Source organism: Grampus griseus (assembly GCF_964374135.1).
Source record: "Grampus griseus genome assembly, chromosome: 7".
In the NCBI taxonomy this organism is placed as follows: Eukaryota; Metazoa; Chordata; class Mammalia; order Artiodactyla; family Delphinidae; genus Grampus; species Grampus griseus.
Window position 1 is genome coordinate 109,810,095 of NC_139001.1, and position 27,101 is coordinate 109,837,195.

At 44.0% G+C, this 27,101-nt stretch overlaps 2 protein-coding genes across 2 annotated transcripts in view; one reads left to right on the forward strand and one right to left on the reverse strand.

Annotated features, from left to right (window-relative positions):
* SAP130 (Sin3A associated protein 130) overlaps positions 1–19,315 on the reverse strand; it is a 75,428-nt gene extending 56,113 nt beyond the window's left edge. Inside the window, exons 1-7 of the mRNA XM_082658788.1 lie at positions 19,191–19,315; positions 17,448–17,565; positions 9,871–10,106; positions 8,998–9,156; positions 7,672–7,783; positions 6,533–6,657; positions 4,774–4,898 (exon numbers count right to left, since the gene is read on the reverse strand). Coding sequence (XP_082514914.1) covers positions 4,774–4,898; positions 6,533–6,657; positions 7,672–7,783; positions 8,998–9,156; positions 9,871–10,106; positions 17,448–17,559 — 869 coding nt within the window. The 5' untranslated portion in view covers positions 17,560–17,565; positions 19,191–19,315. The remainder of the gene's footprint in view (positions 1–4,773; positions 4,899–6,532; positions 6,658–7,671; positions 7,784–8,997; positions 9,157–9,870; positions 10,107–17,447; positions 17,566–19,190) is intronic.
* Positions 19,316–26,083: 6,768 nt separating this feature from the next.
* LOC309825339 (transgelin-2-like) lies at positions 26,084–26,701 on the forward strand (the record flags this gene model as incomplete). The annotated part of the gene is given in 2 exon segments (XM_082658900.1): positions 26,084–26,263; positions 26,267–26,701. Coding segments are annotated over 2 exon segments (597 nt in total). The 5' UTR covers positions 26,084–26,101.
* Positions 26,702–27,101: the final 400 nt, after the last annotated feature.

The window sequence follows — 27,101 nt, forward strand, 5'->3', positions numbered from 1 at the left end:
ATCAAGAAATTTGACTCTGTAAACCAATAAGCAAGCCTCCTAACACAGTAAAACACACTACAAGCAAAGTAAAAAGACTCATAGGTGAAAGTGTAATCTTAATATATGAAGAGCTCCTAGAAATCCATGAGAAAAATAACAGCCCAATAGAAAAACAGGCCAAGGATATGAATAGTCAGTTTGCTAAAAAGAAAACACAAATGGCCCCTTAACAAAGGGAAAAGACTAAGTCTTAATCAGAGGAAGAGAAATATAATTTAAAAGACACTGATATATCATTTTTCACCTATCAGATTGGCAAAAATCCAAAAAACTGACAGGGTACTCTGTTGTTCAAGCTGTAAGGGAACAGGCACTTTTAAATATTCTGGAGGGAGTATAAACTGGTACAAACCCTATGGAAGGCAATAAGACATACGTATCAAAATTACAATCACATATACCCTCTGATCACTTTTGGGAATTTATCCTATAGATATTCTTGCACACATGCATAATGACAAGAGTATAAAGTTATTCACTGCATTATTTATGATAGTAAAGTAAAGAACAGAACCTCAAATCCACATACACGATGGGTCATCATACTGCTGCTAAAAGAACAATGAAACTCCACGTACTGAAATGGAAAGCTTTCAACATACGTTGTTATATGAAAAAACCCAAAGAGGAACATATAAATCTTGAGACTGACACACTGCCGGCTGCAGTAAGACGGCAGCTTAGGAATCTATGAATTAAACAATTTGGGGGGTAAAAAGGATAAAAGTTAAGAATTACATGTGAATTCGACTCTATTTAAGAAACACTGGAAGGATACCCCGAAAGCTATAAACATGTTACTTTACAAAGGCAAAGGGAAAGAAACATAGGAACTTGGTAGACGTGCGACAGAGGAGTGATACTCCCTACTGAATACCTTTTTATGTTTTTGTATCTTGGAACCATGTGATTATAAATGAGGAAGAAGAAAACATGAAAAGTTGAGCCGTAAGGGTGAAATGTGATTGGGACCTCACGTATCCGAACTAACCAATGGTTTCATCACAGGGATCCTCTCTCAAAATGCTTTAAGATCAGAGCTGGTGGGATATTAGTGCATAAAACTTACAAACTGAATAAAGGATGGCTTTCTCCCTATAGAAAGAGAACTAAATGGCATATTATTCAAGTTCAAAGGAAAGCTGAAAGCCTGGTCATAGGTGCAACTATGACACCTGGTGGAACTTACTGAGGAGAAAGCCTACTATTGAAGACTGGATTTTTAATAGTTGATGACTTAGGTCACCAGAGTACAGTGAAAGCTGCCCACTCCCAGCATTTACAATGAAATGCATTCAGAGAGATACATGTACACATAACTAAAATAATCACAAATTTTAGGATGGAGGAATCTAATTATGGGAACAATTCTGAAGATACCTGTAACAAAGAAGAATGCCAACAGAATCACCCGGAAAGGATCTCCTAAATTCAAACTTAAACGTGCTCATATTTTAAGAGGTCCAGCTCATACAAAAATATACCCCCAAAAGAGTATTTCTATTAAGTATTTAGATATGTGAAGTGTTTCTGAAAGCATAGACTATACTAGTCTTTGATTTTCATTTACTCTAATGAAAAATAACAAGTGTTAACACATAAAAAGTGTTAATGACCATTACATGTCAGGCATGTATTAAGTGCTTTATATATTAGTATTAATATATACATATTTACACACTAATATTTATACATTAACTTCCATATCAAGGAAGGTAATATTACCGCCATTTTCTAGGTGAGGAAATTGAGACATTTACTCTTTCACCTAGCACTCCCACTTCCAGGAATACACCTTGAAGGCACACCATCACAAACATGCAACATATGCCAAAATGCCCATCAGTACATCCATTAGCTAGGAAGTCAGACATTAGGAATTTATCACAGTTATAGATAATTCAAGTAGAAAAACCATCTGATCATTAGGGTTTTTGTCTGTTTAATTCCCTAGTGTATTTCCAGTGCCTAGAGCAGTGACTGGCACAGACGAGGCACACAATAATATTTGTTACAGGAGTGAAAATGTAGTTATATGCTAAAAATATATCTGACAAAATTCAATATCCATTTTTTAGTAAAAACAATACACTGGAAAAGATAGATAATTCAACAACATGGTTTAAAAAAAAAATCTAACCCTAGTTTTCACTGTATACACATTTATACCTTTTGAATTTCATCATACCATCTGAATATATTAATTTTTTGAAGGTACTATAAAGTTAACATGAATAACAGTCTATTTTATATTGGGCTGTTGTGTCTCTTTGTACCTCAGGCAATATATTCAATTACCGAGAAGTAAAGTGTCTTCATTTTATTGAAGAGCGGACTAAGGATCAGGGAAGTTAAAAACACTTATAATGACACACAGCTAGTAAATGACAGAGCTAGTGGTTAAAGTTACACCCTAGGCACTACTCTGCATGTAAGTGTTATTTTCTTCAGAGCTCTGTTCTGGGCCCTCTTCTCATTATATTTATTCCCGCTGGGTAGACTCAGATACCTAGAGCATTAACTGTAGCCCACGTTAATGACTTCTCAAGCACAGACATCTCTTCAACTACCTGTTGCCACAGATACACTCAGTATCACAAAACTTAACCTTCTCTTTAAAATCTGCTTCCGGGGCTTCCCTGGTGGCGCAGTGGTTAAGAATCCACCTGCCAATGCAGGGGACACGGGTTCGATCCTTGGTCCGGGAAGATCCCACATGCCGTGGAGCAACTGCGCCCATGCGCCACAACTACTGAGCCTGCGCTCTAGAGCCCGCGTGCCGCAACTACTGAGCCCGTGTGCCACAACTACTGAACCCACGTGCCTGGAGCCCTTGCTCTGCAACAACAGAAGCCACCACAACAAGAAGCCCGCGCAATGCAACCAAGAGTAGCCCGCACTTGCTGCAACTAGAGAAAAGCCCATGCACAGCGACGAAGACCCAATGCAGCCGTAAATAAATAAATAAATAAATAAATCTGCTTTCTTTTCCTTGTTTCCTTTTCATTTACTTGGTCAAGTAAGGAAGAAACCAAGGAGGCATCTCAGACTGCTTCCAACTGGTAGACAAGTCTTCCGGATGGTCTCTAGCTCCCGACAGCTCTGTTCTCCATGCCCTATCCCTCCTTCAGTCCAGTGAATCACTTCTTGTCCATATTGCCGAAGGCTCTTTCCCCGGCACCCCTGTAATCGATGGCAAGAATCAAGCAAGACCACTGGAACACTGCATGCTCCTGGCAAGACTCTCATGCCACTGCCTTCCCCAACTTTCATAGCTTCACCAGCACAATATGCCTGCAGGTCGTGAGGACAAATACCTTGATGTCTTCATCCCTGTGTCACTCACAAGCATCATCAGAGACCACCCCTCATTGACCAGATTCTCCCCCTGTATGGCTCTGTAAATCTCCTAATTGTACTGGCTTCACTTCTCAAACACCCAACCTTTCTACTATACCCTCTGGACTCACAATCCATCTTTAGCAAAATCTCCTGTATCCTCAACCTCTTCTGTGAATATATCCACTATCTCCCTGCCCTAATGAATCTTGGTTCTCCCTTGAGAACACTGCTTCCCTCGACAGCCCTCTCAACTGGGAGCCATTTTCTCTCATAAACCTCCTCCCCATCTATATTGCCCTCCTAAATCATCTCCTCCCGAACTCTTCTGTGGACTCCAGACTCATATATTAAGCTTTCTCAACATCTCCACTTGGGTGCTCAGAAGTCTGCACAACCTTAAAAGTGCCCCAAACCAGAGTCTGGAATTCCTCCCCAAACCTACTCCTCCCATTCTTCCCCATCTCAAGTTTAGGCAACTCCACTCTCCCAGCTGCACAGCCAACCAGCGCTGGCATAAGCCTGACTGTTCTCATTCTCTAATAACCCCGTACGTGCTTCCTCAGAAATCCCCTCCGCTACCTTCAAAGTTCTATTCAGAATCTAACCACATCTTTCCACCTCCAATGACCATCTCTCCTGGATTCCTGCCATACTCTTTGAAACATCCTGCTTCCAACTTTGCCTCCCCACAGCCAACTCTCTCCAGCAACCAGGCTGATGCAGCTACTTCAGATCATGGCACCGCTCTGTTCCAAACTCTGCTAAGGCTTCCCATTGCCCCCCAGTGCAGGCCAAATCCTCAGAGTGGTTCCTAAGGCTCGGCATGACCTGGGGACCTTGCTACCCCCCAAAATTATCTCTGGCCACTCTCCTACCATTAGCCTCTTGCTGCCCCTTTATGCGGCAAACATACTCCTGTATCAGGGCCTTTGCACTTACTGTTCCCACTGCCTAAATACTCTTATCCCAGACAACCATATGGCTCATTTCACATCTTTCCATTTTCTGTTCAACTGCATTCTTATCAACAAAGCCCTTCCTGATCACCTTACATGACAAAGTAAGCTCCCCGCACTGCCTACCCTGTCACTCCAAATCCCATTCGCCCTGATTTTTCCCCGAAGCACTCTCTGCCACCTAAAAAACTATATATTTTTTAATGGTATGTCTCCAGCCACAGTTTCTACAAACAGAAACTCTATGAGGGCAAGAATTTCTTTTTATTTGTTCACTGCTTTATCCTCAGTGTCTAGAACACAACATAGCTCATTAAAAAAAAGAAAAAAGCACTCAATAAATATTTGCTGAGTTGAATGAAAGAAGGAAAAGAAAAGGGGAGAGAAGAAGGGAGGATGACAGGATGGCTGATCTTCAAACCCCCAAATATACCTAAGTGCGGAATCAGTGGCATGGGCTGCCGTTGTAGTAATCACTGGAGACTGAGCTCTGGTGGCCGACACAGTTGCTACCACAGCAGGAGGGATGGTATTAGAGGTGGTCACAGGTGGACGAGACTACCAAGAGAAGAGAAAAACATATTTCATTGAAAGCAAAATACAGTATGCCCAAAACACTGCAAGTATAATTTGAAAACTGGGCCTCGAAATAAGGGTGTTTATGTCCAAATGAAAATAAATTCTCACCATTCTGATTACCGAGTTCTCTTTTCAGATAGGTTGCTAGAAGGCCAAGAGCCAGAATTATCCCAAAAAATCCAATGCTGGTTGGAGAGTACACAAGCCCCTTCTTTTCGAATATGACCAGACTCAAAATTCTGTCCTACGATTAGTACAGACTGGAATCTAGCCCTTCAGCTCTAGTTCCCACAGAGCTGTCGCTGGTCCTGGAGCAGACACTTTTCATGACGACACAACCTAGGGCTTTCCACAGAGGGCCTACTCAGAACTGGATGCTGGCTCTCATGCCATCTGAGGGCAAAAAAGGCAAACACGTGGTAACAGCATTCTTTACCAGCGGAAGGTGCAGGGTGCCCAGATGCTTTCTAGGTGTTTCCATATGGATATACTTCCCTCACCCCTACATCTGTGTGTAAAATCTTCACCTGACTAACGAGTTCCACACTGGGCTTCACCTGCTTGCCCACTGTCAGATTCTCCAGTCATCTGAGCTCTCCTGAGTAGTCCTTCTTTCCTTCTCCTGCCACGTGCAGGTTAACTCAGCAAACTCTGCCCATTCTTGATCTGTTTCTCACCTGCAGACCTCGTCCCCATGGCGCTGCTCTCACAGCCTGTCCTCTCACACTAGGACTGCTGTGCTGTCTTCCTCACTACTGAGCTCTTGACCTTGGTTCTCCTCTTTCTCCAACCCTTCCTACCATTATACTCCTGGGGCCCTAATCAGTCTCCAAACGTGTTTTATTACCAGCAAGGTCTTTTATTTTGTTTAATGTGAAAGCTCTAGGCTAGACATATCTTACCCCGCATCCCAGTCAGCACTCTTCCGTAGTATCTTAAACCCAGCTATTTCATACATGCTACCAGTCTGGCCCCAAAGGCACTGAACTTCTACCTTCTGTACGCAATTCAGCTAGATTAATCTTTCAAAGATATTTCTTTGACCATATATCAGTATATTCCAAAGACGCAGTAGCTCTCTGCTGTGTACAAAATCAAGTTTACAGTCTTCATCTTAGAGCCCCGAATTTAGAGACAGACATGGTATCACGCAGTAACACGTTATACTTCAGTAGTACTGAGGCCACAGGTTTCCTTGAAAAAAGTTGAAAGGCATGGACCATCTTCCTCAAAAAGCATACCTATGTGCATAAAATGTTTAGGGGTTCACACACTCCTATCCAAATTAGAATCCCTCAGTTCTAACTAGGCTTTACTCCACATTGTGTACAACCACCACTATCTTCCTCGCCTTGTTCACAGTGCTGCCCCCCTTCACGTCTCTGAACCCCCACTGCCACACCCATCCCAACCAAAAGCGTTCCCTTACTACCTCTCTCCTAAATTCCTACAGTGGATCACATGACACCATATGTAATTCAGCCTTCTCTACATCTTGGCAGCTAGATCCAAAGTCGCTTGAGGTTCAAGGACTCGCACAGTGCCAAGCAGAGTGAATGACTCAGAGTAGGCGCTGAACGCTTGCTGGCTGACTACCCACAACCCTGGCGTGCCTGGATTGGCTGGTGAATGATGTGCTGTACTGCCGGCTGAGCTGCAGCAGCATTTGGCAACTGGGAAGTCGGCCTCAGGACCGTGGTTACTTTAGAACTGGACATCACAGCAGCAGCTGCTGCACCTGGAAAAACAGTATTTTTTTCATTAGTATGGCTTCCGGGCTCATGATTTAAATAGCTACGATTATATTCCCTATAAGCTCAGTATGTCAGTATTCAGCTTAAGTGCTTTATGTATACTTCCCATTTCATCACACAGAAAATTAAGAGAACGTGCGCTCAAGGGCTGAGATTTCATAAGATCGATAATCTGTATTGCTTCTTCAAGGGTGTTCTTAAATGAAACTGGCTTTTTTTTTTTTTTTTTAAACTGCAAGTATGTAGCAGTGAAGCACAGCACGGTGCTGTTATTACCCTGATTCAAGCCAAGGCTGCAGCAGTTTAACCACCAGTGAGAGTTCACTTGAACCACCACTGCCTTTGTACCATCAGTGCCAATATCAGCACTGACAAAAGGGCACACGTCTGAGTTTCGACCTCACACAGATCCCCCTGCAGTCTGTGAACCTCACTCTGAGAACAACCACTAAGTTACACTGAGAGAGAGTATTTGTTAGCCTGATTCTGCCGACAATAATTTTATCCTCTCCAACAGAAGGTAACAATTTCTGATCAAGTAACTGAAAAAACTCATTAAATTTAATACCTTACAACCTATCAGCACTTAATTGTAAGAATAAATTCATCTTATTGCCATGTGAATAAAAAGATTTGACTAAGCATTTTCCCTAAATTTCAGAAATACTCAGTATTAACATTTGTGACTTATTTATTGAAAATGAAGCCCATATTTACACAACCACAGCTTTCAGGAGTTCCTCAGTATAAAGGACAATTTTTAGACCATACAGAAAATTTGAATTGCTCTGAGTTTACACACATACGTGTTGCAATATAACTATAATAAGCACCTATTAGGCCACACTAAAAATGTGCATTAATCTAAGTTTATTTCTGCTGTCCTGCAACTCTAAAAAGCTCATTCTGGATATGCTTTGTGTTACTGTATCTTCTACCAAACGTACACCTGTCACTGCATTTCAGGAGTCTGAAGAAAACACGCAGCCTTTATTTACCTCGAGGCAAATGAGAAGCTCCAATGTGAAGAGGGGGCCCAGGTGCGTTGCTCCGGATGATAGACATCTGTACGTTTGTGGTCATGATGTGATGCAGGTTACTGGGATGCCCCTGCAAGAAACAGGATGCAACGTTATTTCCAAGTGCCTGGTCTTAGCCACGGGTGCTTAGCCATTGCTTCTAGGAAGTCAGCTGCCTCCAAATGTGGGTCATGTTGTTCCTCTTAAGATAGTGAGCACCCCAAGGGAAAGGACATTTAGTTTCCTTTTCACAGCATACTGCACGATGCCCTGTGCCAGCAGGCATGTGGTAAGGGGCAGGGAGGACCCATCAACTGCCTTGAATCTAGCTAGCTGTTAGATTCCTATCACTGATGACACATCTGACTGTCCACTTTCAGACACTCTCATCTTCAATAGTAGTCTTTTACCCTTGTTTTCTTTGTCTTGGCCTATAGCTTATTTTTTCTTATTATCACTATTTCCTTTACACGCCACTGCACTCACGTATGCTTTATGCTAGCCAAGATCTCTAAGTAAATTCAGTCAGCATCCAACGGGCACTCGCCCATCAGTTCTGCAGCTCACCCCTACGTGTCCCTTCCTCACACCTGCCCGATCCTGATGCCAGTGCTTCTCAGGTGGGCATTCCAGCACTTCTGGGAGGACTCAGCAATATGACAAAATGAAAAACACCACAGTGCACCTTTTTGGAATACCATTTTTCTCCTGAAAACTTGAAGGGAGTGAGTTGTGAGATTCAGTTTTCATTGGTAAGTAATTTAAAATATTTAAATAAATCGAATACATATTATGGAGGAGGACTGCAATTTCAAAAAAAAAATTAAGTTAAAACATGAGACTTTAAAATAAAGGTTCACAACTGGTAGGCTGCTGAGGGAACCCGCCAGTCGCCCAAGAGACACACATCACCGTCCTCAGAGAACAGCCTTAGAGAAGCACTGCTGCTGTGAGGCTGTCCTCAGCCCACTGGAGTTCTGCGCCTGTAACCAAGCACAGCCGGACTCCTGTGCTCCTCAAGGTCACGGGCTGTCTTATCTAGATTTGCTTCTCACACTGCAGGGGGTGCCTCGTACACAGCAGATACCCACTACGTACGGGCCGAATGACAAGACCACTGTGCATACTGGTCTCACTCCCGAGGCCATCCTTCTCTGTCCACTCTCCTCTTGTCCCCTTGCAGATACCGGTGACCAGTTAATTTTTGATTTAGTCCAGTGCCTAATGTACTGCTGGCATTCAGTAAATAATGATCAACAGTTTGGCATCTCAGTTTGAAAATCAGCAAATTAAGAGGAAAAAAACCTGTTGTCCACTGATTGTTGCCACAGGAATGGCTGCAGCTTGAGGGATGCTACTCTCCATGGTAACGGTAACCTGCCCTGGAAGCTTGGGGGGAAGTGACAAGGTGGAAGGTGGAGCAGGAGCAATGGGACGGCTAGGCACGGTGGGCTTCGGGGGCGGCTGCGAACAGAAAACCACACGACACAGATCAACAGCGTTTCCAGCGATGCCCTTCATTCCACACACGCGCACAAATCAAACCTGGAGAGCGCCAGGAAGGATGCCCGAAGCCTCACATGTTCTATCTCTTAGCATCACAGCCTCTCCATTGAGGTGCTAGCATTGCCATGTTACAGATGTGGAAACATACAAAGCAAGGCTAAGTCCCTTGCTTAAAGCCACACAGACAGTAAAAACTAGAACTGGGAATAAAGCCCAGATCTGTATGGCTCACAGCCCACATTCTTTCTTCTATACCGTGCCGCCTCCCAAGTTTGGCTGGAAGTAAACAAAACTCCCAGTAACTGACACATATCCATATGGTTAATACACAAGGCGATATTCTGATACACCCAAATTAGCAAGCTATCAAAACAAAACCTTGGAGAAGAGTGCCACTCCAAGATAAAAGCTACACTAGCATGCCCATAACTTGAAATAAAATCCACGTCAAAATGGGTACGAGAAAAGATCCTGTGATGCCAACTGCCCAGCGGCACGAGACTAGGCACTGCAGAACAGCGCAACTCTGAGTTACAGAGAGGAGCTGAACTGATAGGTCCAAAAGAAAAAGCTATGATCCTAGGATACAGCCTAAGACTCTGTGAGCACTGTCAGAAATACTAGCCAGTCTTTAGCTGTCGTTCAATGTGAAATTTTAAACCTCTCCATTACCTTCATAAGTCCCTCCGAAAATGAGAGTGGCACTGCTGGCGTCAGATGTGCTGGCGGGGCTGTCACTGTGACAGGTGTGCCCGATGCAACAGCATGGTGTGTAGACAACATCTGCACCTGTGGATAGGGCCTTACCACAACAGGCTCTTGCTTCTCTTCACGGGACTGTAGGGAGCTGCTGGAACCCACGTGCTCCCTGGCAGTGACTTCAGCATCTCGACTAGATTCATCGTTGACTAGTGAAGACATGAAGGGTGAAACAGCGTGTCATGCCCTTCCAATATCAAATAATATAACAGCACATGTAAGAGTGGAGCTTGCAGTTAAGTTGCAGGGTTGATAAACTGACCGTTTCCTTCTAAGATTTTCTTAACAAGGAGAATTTGGACATCAAATTCCTCTGATGGAGAGCAAACTCGAAAGTCACACCTTTGGAACATGGGACTTGTTTTAAAGATTGTAATTTCCTACTCCTATGAACAAAGGGCCTGAAAACTATCTAGAATGACCTCAAATACTTGAAATTGTAATATAAGATATAAGACAATTTCATTTAAAATATTTATTTAAAAAGTTATAAAAACCTAATATTAAAAAGGTGACTTGGGGACTTCCCAGGCGGTCCAGTGGTTAAGAATCCATGCTTCCACTGCAGGGGGCACAGGTCTGACCCCTGGTCGGGGAGCTAAGATCCTGCATGCTGTGTGGTGCGGCATCCACCCCCCCAAAAAAAGGTAACCAATTTCTCAGTCCAAATCCCTACAGAGTGAACAAGTAAAGCTCTATCATTATTACAATGCACGCACCCTTTGAGACTCAACAATTCCACTTGCGTGACTGTACCCTATAGATACACAGCATGTGTGCAAAATGACTCAGGTACAAGTTATCTGTTTCAGTATTTTTATACTAGCAAAGGAACCGAAAAACCTACATGTCCATCAATAGGGGACTGGTTAAATAAATTATGGTATACTCACACAACAGACTACCATGCAACTATAAAAATAAAACAAGAAAGCTTTTTAGGTACTCTTATGGGAAAATGTATAATATATATATATATTGTGAAAAAGATATATGAAAATACCAAGGTACAGAACAGAGAAAAAGTAAATAAAATACACACAAATATAAATACATTTGTATTTGAATATGGATAACGTATCTCCAAAGCATCTTGTTTGCCTGAAAGGAAAGAAAGTGGATGAGTGGAGGACAGGAAGGAGAGATATTTTTCAGTGTATGTTCTTTTTTCTTTTGGAATTTTGGACCATGAGAACACGTAACGTATTTAAAAATTAAGTTAAAAAAATCAAGGAACTGGGACTTCCCTGGTGGCGCGGTGGTTAAGAATCCGCCTGCCAATGCTGGGAACACGGGTTCGATCCCTGGTCCGGGAAGATACCACATGCCACGGAGCAACTAAGCCTGTGCGCCACAACTACTGATCCTGCGCTCTAGAGCCCGTGCACCTAGGGCCCATACTCCGCAACAAGAGAAGCCACCGCAATGAGAAGCCTGCGCACTGCAACGAAGAGTAGCCCCCACTCGCCACAACTAGAGAAAGCCTGCGTGCAGCAACAAAGACCCAACGCAGCCAAAAATAAATAAAACTAAATTTTAAAATGCTGTGAATTCAGAACACAATGATAAAAAATTTATTAAAAATCAAGGAACTAATGTAATGAAAAAGGAGAGTCTGTGAAAATATTAATTTGCACTATCATTTTCCCAAAACAACACTGACATTATTTTTCTGAACATAAAGATTATACTTACATAAAAAATTTTAATTACTTGGAAAACTATAAAGAAAGTAAAGCTGCTCCCAAAGTCTATCCCCTAAAGGCACCAAGTTACTATTTTGGTAAAACGTCAGACACTTCTCAGCTCTTTAATCTTAGGTGGGTTTTTATTTACTTAACTTTTTATTTAACTATAACCTTCATAAAGACAAGTGTATAGCTCAATGAACTTTTACAAACGGAATACACCCGAGTTACCAGCCCCGAGATCAACAAGCAGAATGCTACCGCTTCCCCATAAACCCTCTGTTCAGCCTGATTCCAGTCACTGTACCTCCCAATGATACTCACTATGCTAACTTCTAAAACTATAGATTACTGTTGTCTATTTTTGAACATATATATATATATATATATATACTCGTAACAAATGTACCTGGTTCTTGTCTCTCTCACTTATAGGTATAAGATTTGTGCATATTATTACATGTAGCCATAGCTCCTTCATTCTCAGTACAGTATGCCATTGCTTGAATAAATCACAAATTACCCATTTTACTCACAGTTAGTTTTCAGGTTTTTTTTTTACTATTATGAATAGGAATGCTAGTAATTATTCACGTGTATGACTTTTGGTGAACATTACCATTGCTATTGGATTCCACCTAAGAGTGGAATCGCTAAGTAATACAGAATATACACCACATCATTTCAAAAGTGCTAAATGAAATTCTATTGAATAGATGTACTATACCTTTTTAAACCACTATATCATCAATGAGCAAAAATTTCCAAATTTTTGCTATTGTCAACAACTCTAGAATAAATATCCGTATGTACTCTGAGTCCTTGTTCAATGATCTCCTCAGGAAAAAAAATCAGAAATTTTCTCTTGGAGGAAAAAAGTGCTGGGAGAAAAGATTAACATATTTCATATTCTGCTATACATTGACCCTTCTCCTAGGTCATTCAGATTTTTAAAAATTTTTGATTTTTAAAACCGTTTTATTGAGGTATAACTTGCATACAATAAAATGGCTATTCTAAAGAGAGTTCAATGATTTTTTTTTTTACATTCTCACCAACAAGTTAGGAGCAGAATGGCTGGGTCAAATGGTAAACTTCCTATGAAACTGCCGAAGTACTTTCCAAAGTGGTTGTATTATCTCATGTTCCCACCGGCAGGGTATTAGCGGTCCAGTTGTTCCTCATCCTCACGGATTCTTGACACACAGACATTCTAGTGGGTGTGTACTGGGTATCTCATTGTGGTTTTAATTAACATTTCCATGCTGACTGGTAATGTTGAACTTCTTTTTATGTGACCATAGGCCATTCATATACATCTTCCTTTGTGAAGTATATGTTCATATCTTGTCCATTTTTTAATCAATCAGGTTTATTAACTGAGGTACAATTTACATATAAAATCTAATTTTTTGTATAAAACTAAATTTTCACAAATGTATTCAGTACTGTTATCACAACACAATCATGACATAGAACATTTCCCTTACTCTAACAAGTTCATTCATGCCCCTTTGCAGACAATTCCCTCCCTCCCACCCCTACTCCTTAGAAACCACTGATCTATTGATGGTTCTATCACCACTGCTTTATCTTTTCTGGAATTCCATAGAAATAGAACCACACAGTATGTGGTCCTTTGGGTCTGGCTTCTTTCTCTCAGTAAAATGCTTTGGACGTTCATCCACGTTACTGTTTATAATGCTAGTTTGCTTCTTTTTACCACTGAGTAGTATTCCACTGTACGGATTAAACCAAACTTTGCTTATCCAGTCACCAGTTGATAAAATCTGGGTTCTTTCCAGGGTTTGGCTATTATGAATAACGCTTCTATGAACACTGAAGAAGAAGTCACTGTATGTGTGACACACATTTTCCTTTATCTTGGGTAAACACCTAGGAATGAGACTGCTGGGTCGTATGGTAAGCTTATGTTAAATTTTTTAACACACTGTGCCAAACTGCTTACCAAAGTGGCTGGATTACTTTGCATTCCCACCAATGCATGGGTTCTGCTTGCTCGAGAAACACGTCAAAACTCGGTATTGTCAGTCTTTTTGTTTTAGTCATTCTAGTGGGTGTATAGTAGTTTCTCACTGTGGTTTTAATTTGCATTGCCCTGAGGAGTTAATACAGTTGAATATCTTTTGTGTTTATCTGGCCTTTATATAGCATCTTTGGTAAAGTGTCTATTCACATATTTCATCCCTTAAAAACAAACAAACTAACAACAAAAAAACACAAGCTGTTTGCCTTTTTTGCTATTGAGTTACAAGTTTTTTATATATTCCAGATGTAAGTCCTTTGCTGACACATTTATCACAAATGTCTTCTCTCATTTGGTAGCTTGCCTTTTTATGTTACTAACAGTGTCTTTTGCAGAGCAGTCATTTTTAATGTTGATGAAGTACAGTGTATTAGTTGCCTCCTTTATAATCAACGTTTTTCGTGCCCTAAGCAATTTTTACTTACTCTAAGGTAACAAACAGTTTCTCCTATATTTTCTTTTAGAAATTTTAAGTTTTATACTTAGGTCCATAATTATACATTTCGAGTTAATTTATGTGCACAGTGGAAGTAAAGGTCAAGGTTTATTTTTTTTATATGGATATTCTGGTGTCCTGGCACTATTTTGTTAAAAAGACTATCATTCCCCTATTGAATTATCTATGTACTTTTATCAAAAATCAATTGACCATTATGTGTGGGTCTATTTCTGGATCCTCTAGTTTGTACCAATGATCCAGTGATTTATGCTAATATCACATTGTCTTGAGTAGTGCAGCTTTATACCAAGTCTTGAAGTAAGGCAGTGGAGTCCCCCAACTTTCTTCTTTTTTGTCTAAATTGCTTTGCTATTCTAGGTCCTTTGGTTTTCACATAAATTTTAGATTTAATTTTAGATTCAATTTTTAGAAAAGTACCTGATGTGAATTTGATTAGGATTCATTTGAATCTACAGATCCCTTTGGGTAAAGGAAAATACTGAGTTTTCCAATCTATGAACATGATAGATCTTTTCATTTATCTAGGTCTTTAACTTCTCTCAGCAATGTTTTACATCATTTTCTAAGCCCGGGTCATACACATATTTTGTTAACTTATTCCTAAGTATTTTATGGTTTTTTTTTTTTTAATGATACTATAAATGACATTTTTAAAATTTCACTATTCATTACTAGTATTTAGAAATATAATTGATTTCTGTACACTGAACTTTTATCCTGCAACCTTTAGTAATTTCACTTATTAGTTCCAACAGCTTTTAAAAAACATTTAGTATTTTCTGTATACGTGATGCTTGTGAATAAAAAGTTTTACTTCTGTCTTTCCATTATCAACTGATTTTTAACCTTCCCCACTGCCCAGATTTTCCCCTAATTAAAATTTTAAAGGAAATGGACAATTTCATAACTTTCCTCCAAACCTATCTGTCCAGGAAGACTTTGATTTTTGACACTTTCATTTAAGATATAAGGCACTGACCATTTTCCACTAAGCTCTTTTTGCAACTATGTATCGTTTCCTTCTAGGTATTTGAAGTTGTTTATTTTTATCAGAAAAGAACCTTGAAGCAGTAGTTAAGAGAATGGTTGTAATCTATACTTCTGTACTGTGAACATGTACTTGAAATCCTGACATGCGTAGGATCCCAAATTACTTCTTCCAATAAGAGCACCAGGAAATATAAAAAAACATCTAACTACTTAAGGAAAACTTTTATTTTCTTTTTAAGAGCAACTGAAGGAAACAACATACACATTTCAGAAGTAAAATTATAGACAATTTGGGCCTAAATCAATGATTTCCTTCTCAACAAAGTCTGAGGGCAATTATTGCTAATTGATACCCTTTTTAACGAGCAGTATAATTCTTGCAAATAGATGTTCAAAAATATTCTCTTTTGGGGTTTCCCTGGTGGCGCAGTGGTTGGGAGTCTGCCTGCCGATGCAGGGGACGCGGGTTCGTGCCCCGGTCCGGGAAGATCCCACATGCTGCGGAGCAACTAAGCCTGTGTGCCACAATGACTGAGCCTGCGCTCTAGAGCCCTCAAGCCACAACTACTGAGCCTGCGAGCCACAACTACTGAAGCTGATGCGCCTAGAGCCCATGCTCTGCAACAAGAGAAGCCACTGCAGTGAGAAGCCCGTGCACCACAATGAAGAGTATCCCCCGCTCGACACAACCAGAGAAAGCCCGCGTGCAGCAACGAAGATCCAACGCAGCCAAAAATAAATAAATAAAATAAATAAATTAAAAATGGATTTCTATTAAAAAAAATTCTCTTTAGCTATGCTCCTTTAAATTATTCTGTTATGGGGATTCCCTGGCACTCCAGTGGTTAGGACTTGGCGCTTTCACTGCTGTGTCCTGGGTTCAATCCCTGGTCAGGGAACTAAGATCTCGCAAGCCATGCAGCTTGGCCAAAAAAAAAAAAAAAAAAATTCTGCTGTGAATTCATACAAAACATAAAACACTGTCAAAAATCTTTGTTAAGGGGTCAGGAACTTGAAGTGGCGCTATAAGAATTTGTTAACCTCTACCCTGTAGCAAGGATAGCACATACAAAGAAGCATGGACAGATAGGTCCTGGCCTTCATTCTAGGAGGAGGCCCGACCTTGCGTTACTGTGGATGATGGAGTCAGTAAAGACTTCCCAGAGAAAGTGACATCTGAGAGGAAACCTCAAGGAAGAACAAAGAATTAGCCAGATAAATAAGTGTGCAAAGGAAGAAGAAAGATTGTGGCAAACAAACAAAACAAAACTGGACTGTGCGAAGTCCCAAGGTCAAGAAGGCTGAGAACTTATCATCTGTTCAGAAAATATGAGCAGCTACTATTAAGCAGGAGGAATAAAGTAGCTTAAAGTTACTTTAAGTCTAAAGAGAACTAAAATAAATTTGTAACAAAAACTAAGTTGGCAGGAAGGAGGCGAAGCAATAGGAAGGAGGCCACAGCTCACAGGTGAGAGACAAAGACAGAACAATTAAACACCATGCCTGAGTTCCTGGTTTGAGCAATAAGTAGATGGTAAGTACCATTTACCATGATGAGGAACATAGAAATCAGGCTGTAAAGAAAAGAGGAATAAAAAAAGGAGTACCTTACTTCACTTCGCAATGCCACCTTTCCACTTGATACACAGAATACATAATTATTTGAAGGAGTAACTCAACTTCAGCACTGCTGACTGGAGTAGACTTTGCTGTGGGGGTGGGGGCTGTCCTGCTTAACGTCGTGTATTTAGCAGCATCCCGGGCCTCTAAATATCCAAGAGCACCCCCTACTTGTGACACCTAAAAGTGTACCCAGACATCGCCAAACATTCCCTGGGGGGCAAAATCATCACCAGCTGAGGCCACTGATCTTCAGCATTCAAAGAGTATACAACTAAAAACCAAGTTGCATATATGTGCGTATACACATCTTTTTAAAATCTCTTTTCCTATACAGTAAGCTCCTGAAAGGCAAGACCTACGCCTTACACACCTTTGCATTCCTCATGGCATTATTATTACACCTCTGGGCCTTAATTAAATAAGAACACATTAATACATTAAAAAAAGTTCTTGTAGGCGTGCTTCACTGTAAGTTTCATGTACACTCTGTACCTGTGAATCAAGTGGTTAAAACAGGAAGAAAGAAAGCCCTATTTAAATTAGAACTGTAATATATCCATTTTTCAAATTTGATAACCTAGTATTTACTAAAATCCCACAAAGAATTTGCTAATTTTTAAATTAGAAAACTGGCAATATTTTTAAAGCAGGAAGCAATATAGAAAAATATCACACATCTCACCTGTTGCAGCTGGGTTTATCAATCCTGCAGAACCACTGTTGGCTATCTGTGAAGGAGCCTGGCTTAGCCCGGTGGAGGGGGTTCCTAACCGAGGAAACTGTTGAGAACTCATTTCCACCTGCAGTGCATAGGCATATGGTTATTACTGGATTCTGATATTAGAATCAATGAGAAAGTAAAGCATTTTTAGTACCTACATCTCCCCTTAGAAAAGCAAATGTAGCATCATCTATCTAAAATGATACTTGTTTTCAATATACAGTGCAGAAATGGTGTAAACTGTTTAAGCTTTCGATGTACATAGGTTCAATTAATGGTAAAATCGTTTATGTGGTGCTGGGGGATATTATGACACCGCCCCCCAATACCTGTGGATTGCCACAAAAGTCGGCACTGCATTGTGTATAACATCCACGTGACAGATCTTAACACAATATATATACTTCTGTGTAAAGTTTCAAGGCAAATGGCATGTGCCTTTGAAAGACTTAAGCCTCACACCAAGGTGAACAGAACTGTCATCAGTGTGTCACAGGAGGAATCGGAGGCAGATGCCCTGTCCTAAGAAGGGATCAGAAACCTTCCATCAAGACCTGATCCGAAAGGAATTCTCAAACGCTTTCCTGCACAGGCCTCCATTGACGGATTTCTCCCCCGCCCCTTTCACAGAGCCCCACTGAGCCAAAGGGAACCGAGACCTTCACCACTTTCCCTAAAATCGACCCCCACTCCTCCTTCAGGAGCCGATATCCCCGATACGCCCGCAATCCTGCCCCCACCCTGAAGTCCCCCGCTGAGATCGGAGAACACAGGTCTCCAGACACTCCGGGTCTCTGAGACTCCATCCCTGGGGAGGAGGACAGGCGTTCTGAGGAGCCCCGGGACCAGTGTGCCCTTTACCTGCCGCCGCCCGCCGCCCGCCCCTCCCGACTCCACATCGCCGGGCTGGGGGTGCCGCGGAGGACCCATCTCGGTGGCAGCGCTGGGCTCCGAGGTCGCGGGGACGACTCGTGCCGCAGCGCGCCTCGGGCCCGCCGCTGTCCAGCCCCGCCGGCCCCGCTCACCCCCGCTGCCCGGCTGCCGCTGCGCTCCAGTCCTCTTCCCCCGAACCTGCCCCTACCTCCCCCGCCCGCCCATTGGCCCCACGCCGGGCGCGTCAGTCCGGAGCCCGCACCAATCCAACGCTGCCTGCGCGCTGAGATCCCGCCCCACCCTCCCGCCGACTGCCAGCCAATCAGGCGCGAGCCTCGCCGGGGCAGCCCAAACCTCTCGAGGCTGAGCCAATGGCAGAGGCAGACAAGCGCCGCAGGCGAAAGGGGCGGGGAGCTCGGAGGCCCCGCCTCGGTCAGGGTCTGAAAGCGGCGGGCGCAGGGCCCGGATGTGGAGAGTCACTTTAAACTGCTCCAGGAGCCAAACTCCCTGGGCCGCCCGCCCGCCCGCGCTCCCCCGGCCTCTCAGCTTCCCCGCCAAGGCCCACGCCCGCCACGCCCCCACGCCCGAATCAGCCCAGCCCTCCCGACGCCTCTCCCTTCCTTGCCACAGGACACCCGGCCTCTGCCGCCGGCCCAAAAGCCGTGCTCAGCTCGCGAAAGAGCTCAGGTTTGCGCCGCAGGAGACGAGGGACCGCTGCCCTTCCCCGGGGACGCGCAGCGGGAAGGACGCTGCAGCCCGGCTCGGCCGCCCCGCCCCCTCGTCTCCTCCCCTCTCCTCCCCTCCGCTCCCAGGCGCCCGTCCCGCCATTACCTGAGTGCTGCGCCGAGTGGCCGCCGCGCCGCCTCGAGCTCGCTCTCGTGCGCTCTCCGCCTGTGGAGCCGGCGTCCTCGGGCTCCCGGACCCGCCGCTGCCGCCGAGGCGCTAGCACTCTGCCCCCCACCCCTCAGCCCAGCGCCGCTGCTTCCGCCGCCGTAACGAGCCTCTGACCCATTGGCTGGGGTAGGCCCCGCCCTCCTCCGGAGAAGCCAGTCACCGCTCAGTGTGAGCGGAGAGCGGACGGGCCTGCCCCTCGGGGGCCGCTGAGGCCTCTGGGAAATGTAGTCCCAGGTGCCGAGAGGGCGGGCCTGGGCGGGGCGTCCGGGCGACCGGGCTGGGCCAACACACCCCTTTGCTGTGTAAAGTCGGTTCTGCATTTTCTCTTTGCCTAGTAAAAAGCTCATACCCTTTTGCCTCAGCTGACGCCACAAGGTTTCATTTTCCCGAGGGCGGTGCGGCGCGGGAAAAGGTAATGGAGGCTGACTGCAGCGGGCCGAAGGGGCTGCAGGCAGGGCTGAGGGCTTTCCTGACTGTTCTTGATGTCCCCACAGAGGCCACGGCCCGCAAAGCCTGAGCATCGTGGGAAGATCGGGTGGGCGGAACTGAAGCGACTCTGTCGGGTTTGCGCCCGGCGCGCTGCGTCGGGAGCTGCACACCAGGCCGGACCCGCTCAGGAGCCGAGCACCTTCGGGTTAAAGCCGTCTCGGAGAGGGGCCTTTGGCGCAGGACTCCGGCACGGTGCACCTGCTCGGTTTTTCCAGATTACGAAGAAGCGGAGGGAGGCGGTGGTGTTTTGTTGTTTTGTTTGGGGTGGAGGGATGGAGTTAATACAGCTGCAGCAGACTTAGCCAAAGCTGCCGGAGCAAAATCTGAATCTGACAATAGAGTTAATGTCCCCCTCCTCCCTTCCCAGATGGTAATTTAGATCTGGAGTTTTGTGTTAAGAAATAAATGGGGCTCGCATCCCTTCTTCCTGTCGTGCACAGCTGTGTTCTTGCGAGGAAAAGAGTAGCTCGTGGCTACAAGAATGTCTCAAATACCCGCTCTCCTTCCTCAAGGCACTTTCCTTTCTCACACTCTTCCCTTCTCAAATTTCTCCTAAAAGTAACTGATGTGATATACCTTAGCCTCCTCTCTCCTTAGGCAGTCCATTCTGCTTCTGCCACTCTTCTCAGACTGCTCCCCAAAGTTGCCAGTGACCTACTCACCTCGCCCAATGGTCCTGGCTTAGTTCTCATCTTGTCTAGTTTACCAACAGTAATTCTTCCTTAAAATGTGCTTCCCTATGGGAAAAGCATCTGAAAAACAATAGATATATGTATATCTATAACTGAAGCACTTTGCTGTACACCTGAAACTAACACAACATCGTAAATCGGCTATGCTCAGAAAAAAAAATTCTTCCCTTGGTCACCAGAACCACACTCTCTCCTGATTCTACTTCTGTCCCTATTAAGTTGCTTTCTACTTCTTTCTCACATATACAGCACTCTCCAGCCCTCTCTCAATGCTCTACTATCTTTCTAACTAGTTTAATGCACTCTCACAGTTTCAAATACTGTTCTCGAAAATGACTCCATATTTTGTCTGCGTGGTGATAAAGATAACTCAAGATAACTCTCTCTTGAACTGTATACCTACAGTCCCACAAATATGTCTTACAAGCCCCTGAGACTTAACATATCGTACACCTTCATTGATTTGCCTCACCTGTGTACTCCTCCCCCTTGTTTCTGGGTTTGGTTAATGGCATCACCATCTTCTCTGCCTTTGGTTTAATTCTTGTTGGTTTCCACTCTTCCATCTCCCAGGGTCACCCTATGGACTTCTGCACCTCCTTTCCAGTTGCTTCCGTAGCCTCGGCTCAACCTGTCATTAATTCCTGTCTGGATTATACTAACACTGCCTCACTCAAGTCTCTTCCTACCCTCAACCTGTCCTCTGCAGAGTTCTTTTTCTAAAGCATTCCTCTGAATCTGTTCTTTCCATCCATGATGTTCCAATGACTTCAAAATCTATTCCAAACCCGTAAACCCAGTTCAAAGGCCTTAGTAATTCAGTCCCTGCTACCTCTCAAGTATGGTTGAGCACTCTCTCAACCATAGTTTCCACCAGTTCTCCACACAGCTTGGCTTCCAGGGTTTTGCTCAAGCCTTGCCTTATATAGGCCTCACTCTTCAGCAGCTATGTAGCAGAGTGCTGCCATTTCTACAATGCCTAACTGCAAAGGAAATGATTTATCTTCTCCAAGAAGCCTTCCGTGAAATTCCTCTCCTTCCCCCCGCCCTACAGGATACTTCCGTGGACACTCCTTCGGTCCCTCTATTATAGTACTAATCTATCTACGATGTATTCTTCCTGGATTAGGTGGAGAGAGAAATTATTCATCTTTATATGTCCCATCAACAGGAAGGATTCAATAAATGTTTGCTGGGTATAATCACAAACACATCCGTAGTACATGAATGAAATCCGAATTTTCCTTAGTTACTAGAGACAGTCTCTGCTTTATTCACTTATGTCTCTAGTCCCTCATGTAGTGGATACTTGAAGGAAAATAGATGTTTCACCTATGGTTGTGTTGCTAGGATTTAGGATTTCCATCCCCTGAGCTTGGCATGCTGAAGACAGCCTTCTTGTACCCCAACCAAGCTGAACCTTCCACACTTCTCAGGTCTTCAAGCCCCCCTGCCAGTTGCGGGGGCTTATTAGTATCTTGGGTTCTTGGAGATAGTGTGCACAGAAGAGAGTTTGGATGGATTGAACAAAGACACCATCAGGCATAACATCTCCTGGGTGGTTACCAAGAGAACAAATAACTACTGCCCTCTGCCAACAAAGAGAGTAAGTTCTCAATGCAACTGTCCTGTGGTGTCAGTCAAATGTCAATGGATGGTCTGCAGGTGTTGGTGAAGCTCTGTTTGGTCTCTGCTGCTGAACCCAGATGGTTCTCAACCTGAGCCTGGGTCGTCTAATGATACTGACTCTTTGGTTCCTCTAAGTCCAGATACTCCCCTTGGCCCAACTCCCCAGCCAGGGAAATATAGTCCCCTCCAGGTAACTCATCTGTAAAATGAAAGTACCGTTACTTATCTCAATCTTATTGTGTAGTTGTTAAAAGCTACACACGTAAAGGACGTGAAGCTTTTGAGCTCACTCACATTCATTGTTTTTATTACCTTCTTCTGGTTTATTACCTAGGCCAAACTCAGACTCTGTCTCCTCCAGAGTGTGTATGGTGGACAGACTCTAGGATGACCCTTCATGGTCCCCCTCTTGGGGTTCATGACCTTGTGTAATCTCTTTCCTTTGAATGTGGCAGGATCTGTGACGTTCTTCTAATCAATAGAATATGGCAAAGGTGAGGAGATGTCACTTCCTTGACTGTATTATGTTATGTTTAGTTTTTAGCTAAATTTGAAACAATAGAGAAACATGATTTTGACACATTCAGGATATTTAATGAGCCAAGTTTTTTAAACTTGTTACAGCAAGTTTAAAAAGATAGTGATTGTCATACGACCCAGCAATCCCACTACTGGGCATATACCCTGAGAAAACCATAATTCAAAAAGAGTCATGTACCACAATGTTCATTGCAGCCCTATTTACAATAGCCAGGACATGGAAACAACCTAAATGTCCATCAACAGATGAATGGATAAAGAAGGTGTGGCACATATATACAATGGAATATTACTCAGCCATAAAAGGAAACGAAATTGAGTCATTTGTAGTGAGGTGGATGGACCTAGAGTCTGTCATACAGAGTGAAGTAAGTCAGAAAGAGAAAAACAAATACCATATGCTAACACATATATATGGAATCTAAAAAACAACAACAACAAGATGGTCGTGAAGAACCTAGGGGCAAGATGGGAATAAAGATGCAGACCTACTAGAGAATAGACTTGAGGATATGGGGAGGGGGAAGGGTAAGCTAACCTGCCGACATTTTGATCTTGGACTTCCATTCTCCAGAACCGTGAGAAAATAAATTTCCACTGCTTAAGCCCTACAGTCTGTGATATTTTGTTATGGCAGCCCTAGCAAACTATGTACTGTACGTATACTACATATAGTAGAGTATTGTTTTGTGAAATTTTAGTTTCAGTTGTGTGTATGTGCACTGGGTCTCAATGCAAGATGCATTTCTTATTATGGGTTGTAGGTCAAAATGTTTGAAAAACATTGAGCTGGAAGAAATGAAGGATTTTGCCTCCCAGTTCTGATATAAGCCAATTGAACTAAAACCTTATACTAGGCAAACCTGGAGAAACCTTAGCTCCGCTTTTCCTGGGTAGGGCGCTAAGGAGAAGAAATGGGTTCCTTATGAAAATGACTCTAGAACAGTGTTCTGGAGTGGAGTCTGTGGACAGAATTTACAAGGGTGTGAACTTGGATAGGAAGAAGGTACATGTTTATTTTCACTAATGTCTACCTGAAAATTACCATTTCCTTCCACTGTAAATAGAAGTAACAGATTTTGGTAATATTCGCAGTACTTGTAACTTTGTCACCAATTAAAATCACGTATATTTTCATATCACATTACACAAACTCTATCTCAAAACGCAAATTGCAACCATTCCTATATTGAAAGTATATTAGTTTGTTATTTAATATATTAATAAAGGAGCACATGTATTACGATGCACAATTTTTTTTTTTTTTTTTTGCATTACACGGGCCTCTCACTGTTGTGGCCTCTCCCGCTGCGGAGCACAGGCTCCGGACGCGCAGGTTCAGCGGCCATGGCTCACGGGCCCAGCCGCTCCGCGGCATGTGGGATCTTCCCGGATTGGGGCGCGAACCCGCGTCCCGTGCATCGGCAGGTGTACTCTCAACCACTGTGCCACCAGGGAAGCCCACAAATTTGTTTTTTAAATATATTTTGATAATAACCTTGTTAGTATATAATTTCTTTCCCCAGGATCCCTAGGTATTTATGCATTTAAGAACATTTTTCTAAGAAGGGTCCATAGGCTTCACAAGACTGTCAAAGGGGGTCTGTGACAGATAACGGGTTAAGAAAATCTCTACAGGTATATTTTTATAGACTCAGGTCCTGCCTCTGTTACATTTCATCTGAGTCCTTTCTTAACTGTTTCTTTCCACTTCCACTGTTTTTGTTATGACCAAGACTCTCCTAATGACCAGTTTCTTTTAACTGGGGACTTCTTTGGTTCTAACTTTGACTTGACATCTTCCCAAAGGCTGCCTCTGTGTTTACACCTCTGCTCTTGCGGTGCAGCCCAAGGACAGTGGCCCTACCCTGACCCTCGGGCCAGGAAGCTGACCCACAGGGTTACAACTTCTGGACTGCTGAGGACCAGTGGGAAGGTGTCTTGGCCACCCAAGGCCACCCAAGGAGCTTGTGGCCATTAGAAATCCAGCTAATAACATCAGCAGCACAGAATGGGAAACCTTCAGTCCCAGGCCCTGTGGACCTGTTCCTGCCTCCTGAGGGTGTTTGACTTACTTTTGTGACCTCCCTCACTGCTTCATTTCTTATTTAGACTTCCAGCCCATGACCTGAATTTGTAGCCCCATACAAGGTCCTCCAGACCCAAGAGGTCCACATTTCCATTGCCCACCATCAGTGGCCATATGGAGCACGTCCGTTCCCCACAGCGCGGAGTCTGCCAATTCACAATAATTGGGATCTTCACTCCCTTTGTCTTCCACGAGCACACAGCACTCCCATTTTGGTTCACCCACCTGACCAACACTGGGGGGAATTCCACACTCCCACAAATAAAAGAATGATACCTTCCAGGGGTGGGCAAGGACCATACTAAATTTCCTTCCCTCCACCCCCTTTATGGGAGCAATCATCCACCTTGTGCTGCGGGGCCCTACTTGGCCATCATGTCAGTAGCACACTCTGACCTCTAGAGGGAGCCCTGTGAATGACGAAGAGGAGCAGCTGTGAGCCTTCAGGGAATGGGGGGCTGGAACCTTGAATCACCAGCTGTCCTGGGGAATGGGGCTCATGTCTGGGCCACATATCCTAAGTTCACTGATGACCTTTAGTGTCCTTTGGGCAGGAATGCCCTACTTAATTTACTTTGTCTGTTCTGGCTCCCCACCCATCTCTGCCCAACTGCCAACATTTATCTATTTGGGGGTCACGATTCTTTTTTTTAAAAAATCACTTTCATTTTTATTTATAATCGGAAAACAATTAGAAGTTAAAGGGGGAAGGTATCTACAAACAACAAGTGCTGGAGAGGGTGTGGAGAAAAGGGAACCCTCCTACACTGTCAGTGGGAATGTAAATTGATACAACCACTATGGAGAACACTATGGAGGTTCCTTAAAAAACTAATAATAGAACTACCATATGAATCAGCAATCCCACTCCTGGGCATATATTCCAATAAAAACATGGTTTGAAAGGATACACGCACCCCAATGTTCATAGCAGCACTATTTACAATAGCTAAGACACGTAAGCAACTTAAACGTCCATCGACAGAGGAACGGATAAAGAAGACGTACATATACACAATGGAATATTACTCAACCATTAAAAAGAATGAAATAATGCCATTTGCAGCAAGATGGGTGGACCTGGAGATTATCATACTGAGTAAAGTAAATCAGACAAAGACAAATATCATATGATATTGCTTATATGTGGAATCTTAAAAAAAACGATACACATGAACTTATTGACAAAACAGAAACAGACTTACAGACTTAGAGAATGAACTTATGGTTACTGAGGGTGGGGGGAGGGATAGATTGGGAGTTTGGGACTGACACGTACACACTGCTATATTTAAAATAGATAGCGGCCGGGCCCGGCCCGGCGCTTCACTCGCGCTGCAGACCCTGCCTTGAGTGCGCAGCTCTCCGGCCCGCGTGAACGCTTCCCCCAGACACCACCACCCTTTGGAATGGCCAGCAGGGGACCTGCCTACGGCCTGAGCCGGGAGGTGCAGCAGAAGATTGAGAAGCAATACGACACAGACCTGGAGCAGATCCTGATCCAATGGACCACCGCCCAGTGCCGCAAGGATGTGGGCCGGCCCCAGCCTGGGCGCGAGAACTTCCAGAACTGACTCAAGGATGGCACGGTGCTGTGTGAGCTCATTAATGGGCTGTACCCCGAGGGGCAGGCCCCAGTGAGGAAGATCCAGTCCTCCGCCATGGCCTTCAAGCAGATGGAGCAGATCTCCCAGTTCCTGCAAGCAGCCGAGCGCTACGGCATCAACACCACTGACATCTTCCAGACTGTGGACCTCTGGGAAGGAAAGAACATGGCCTGTGTGCAGCGGACACTGCTGAACCTGGGTGGGCTGGCGGTAGCCCAGAGCAATGGGCTCTTCTCTGGAGATCCCAACTGGTTTCCCAAGAAATCCAAGGAGAACCCTCGGAACTTCTCAGACGACCAGCTGCAGGAGGGCAAGAATGTGATTGGGTTACAGTTGGGGACCAACCGCGGGGCATCTCAGGCAGGCATAACCGGCTACGGGATGCCACGCCAGATCCTCTGATCCCACCCACAGCCCTGCCCCCGCCTGCCATGAATGGTTAATATATATATATGTGTGTGTATATATATATATTTTAGCAGTGACATTCCCTGAGAGCCCCTGGAGCTCTCACACTCCCCTCTGCCAGGGTTGGGGCCTGGCCTGTCTCCTCTGAGGGTGCTTGACAGTGGCCTCCCCACCGTGCTTACTAATACATTCCCTTCTCCAAATCCACCAAAATTGGACCAACTGGCCTCTTTTCCCCAGGACCAAAATTAGGGGGGCATCACCCCCTCTCCCCACCATACCTCTTCTCTTTCTCTCTGGCCTCTCTTCCCCTGAGCCCTGTGCCCTAATCCATTCGTTGGCTGGGAGTCAGGGATGCTGCCTAACGATCTTCTCCCCACAAGTACGCCTCGCC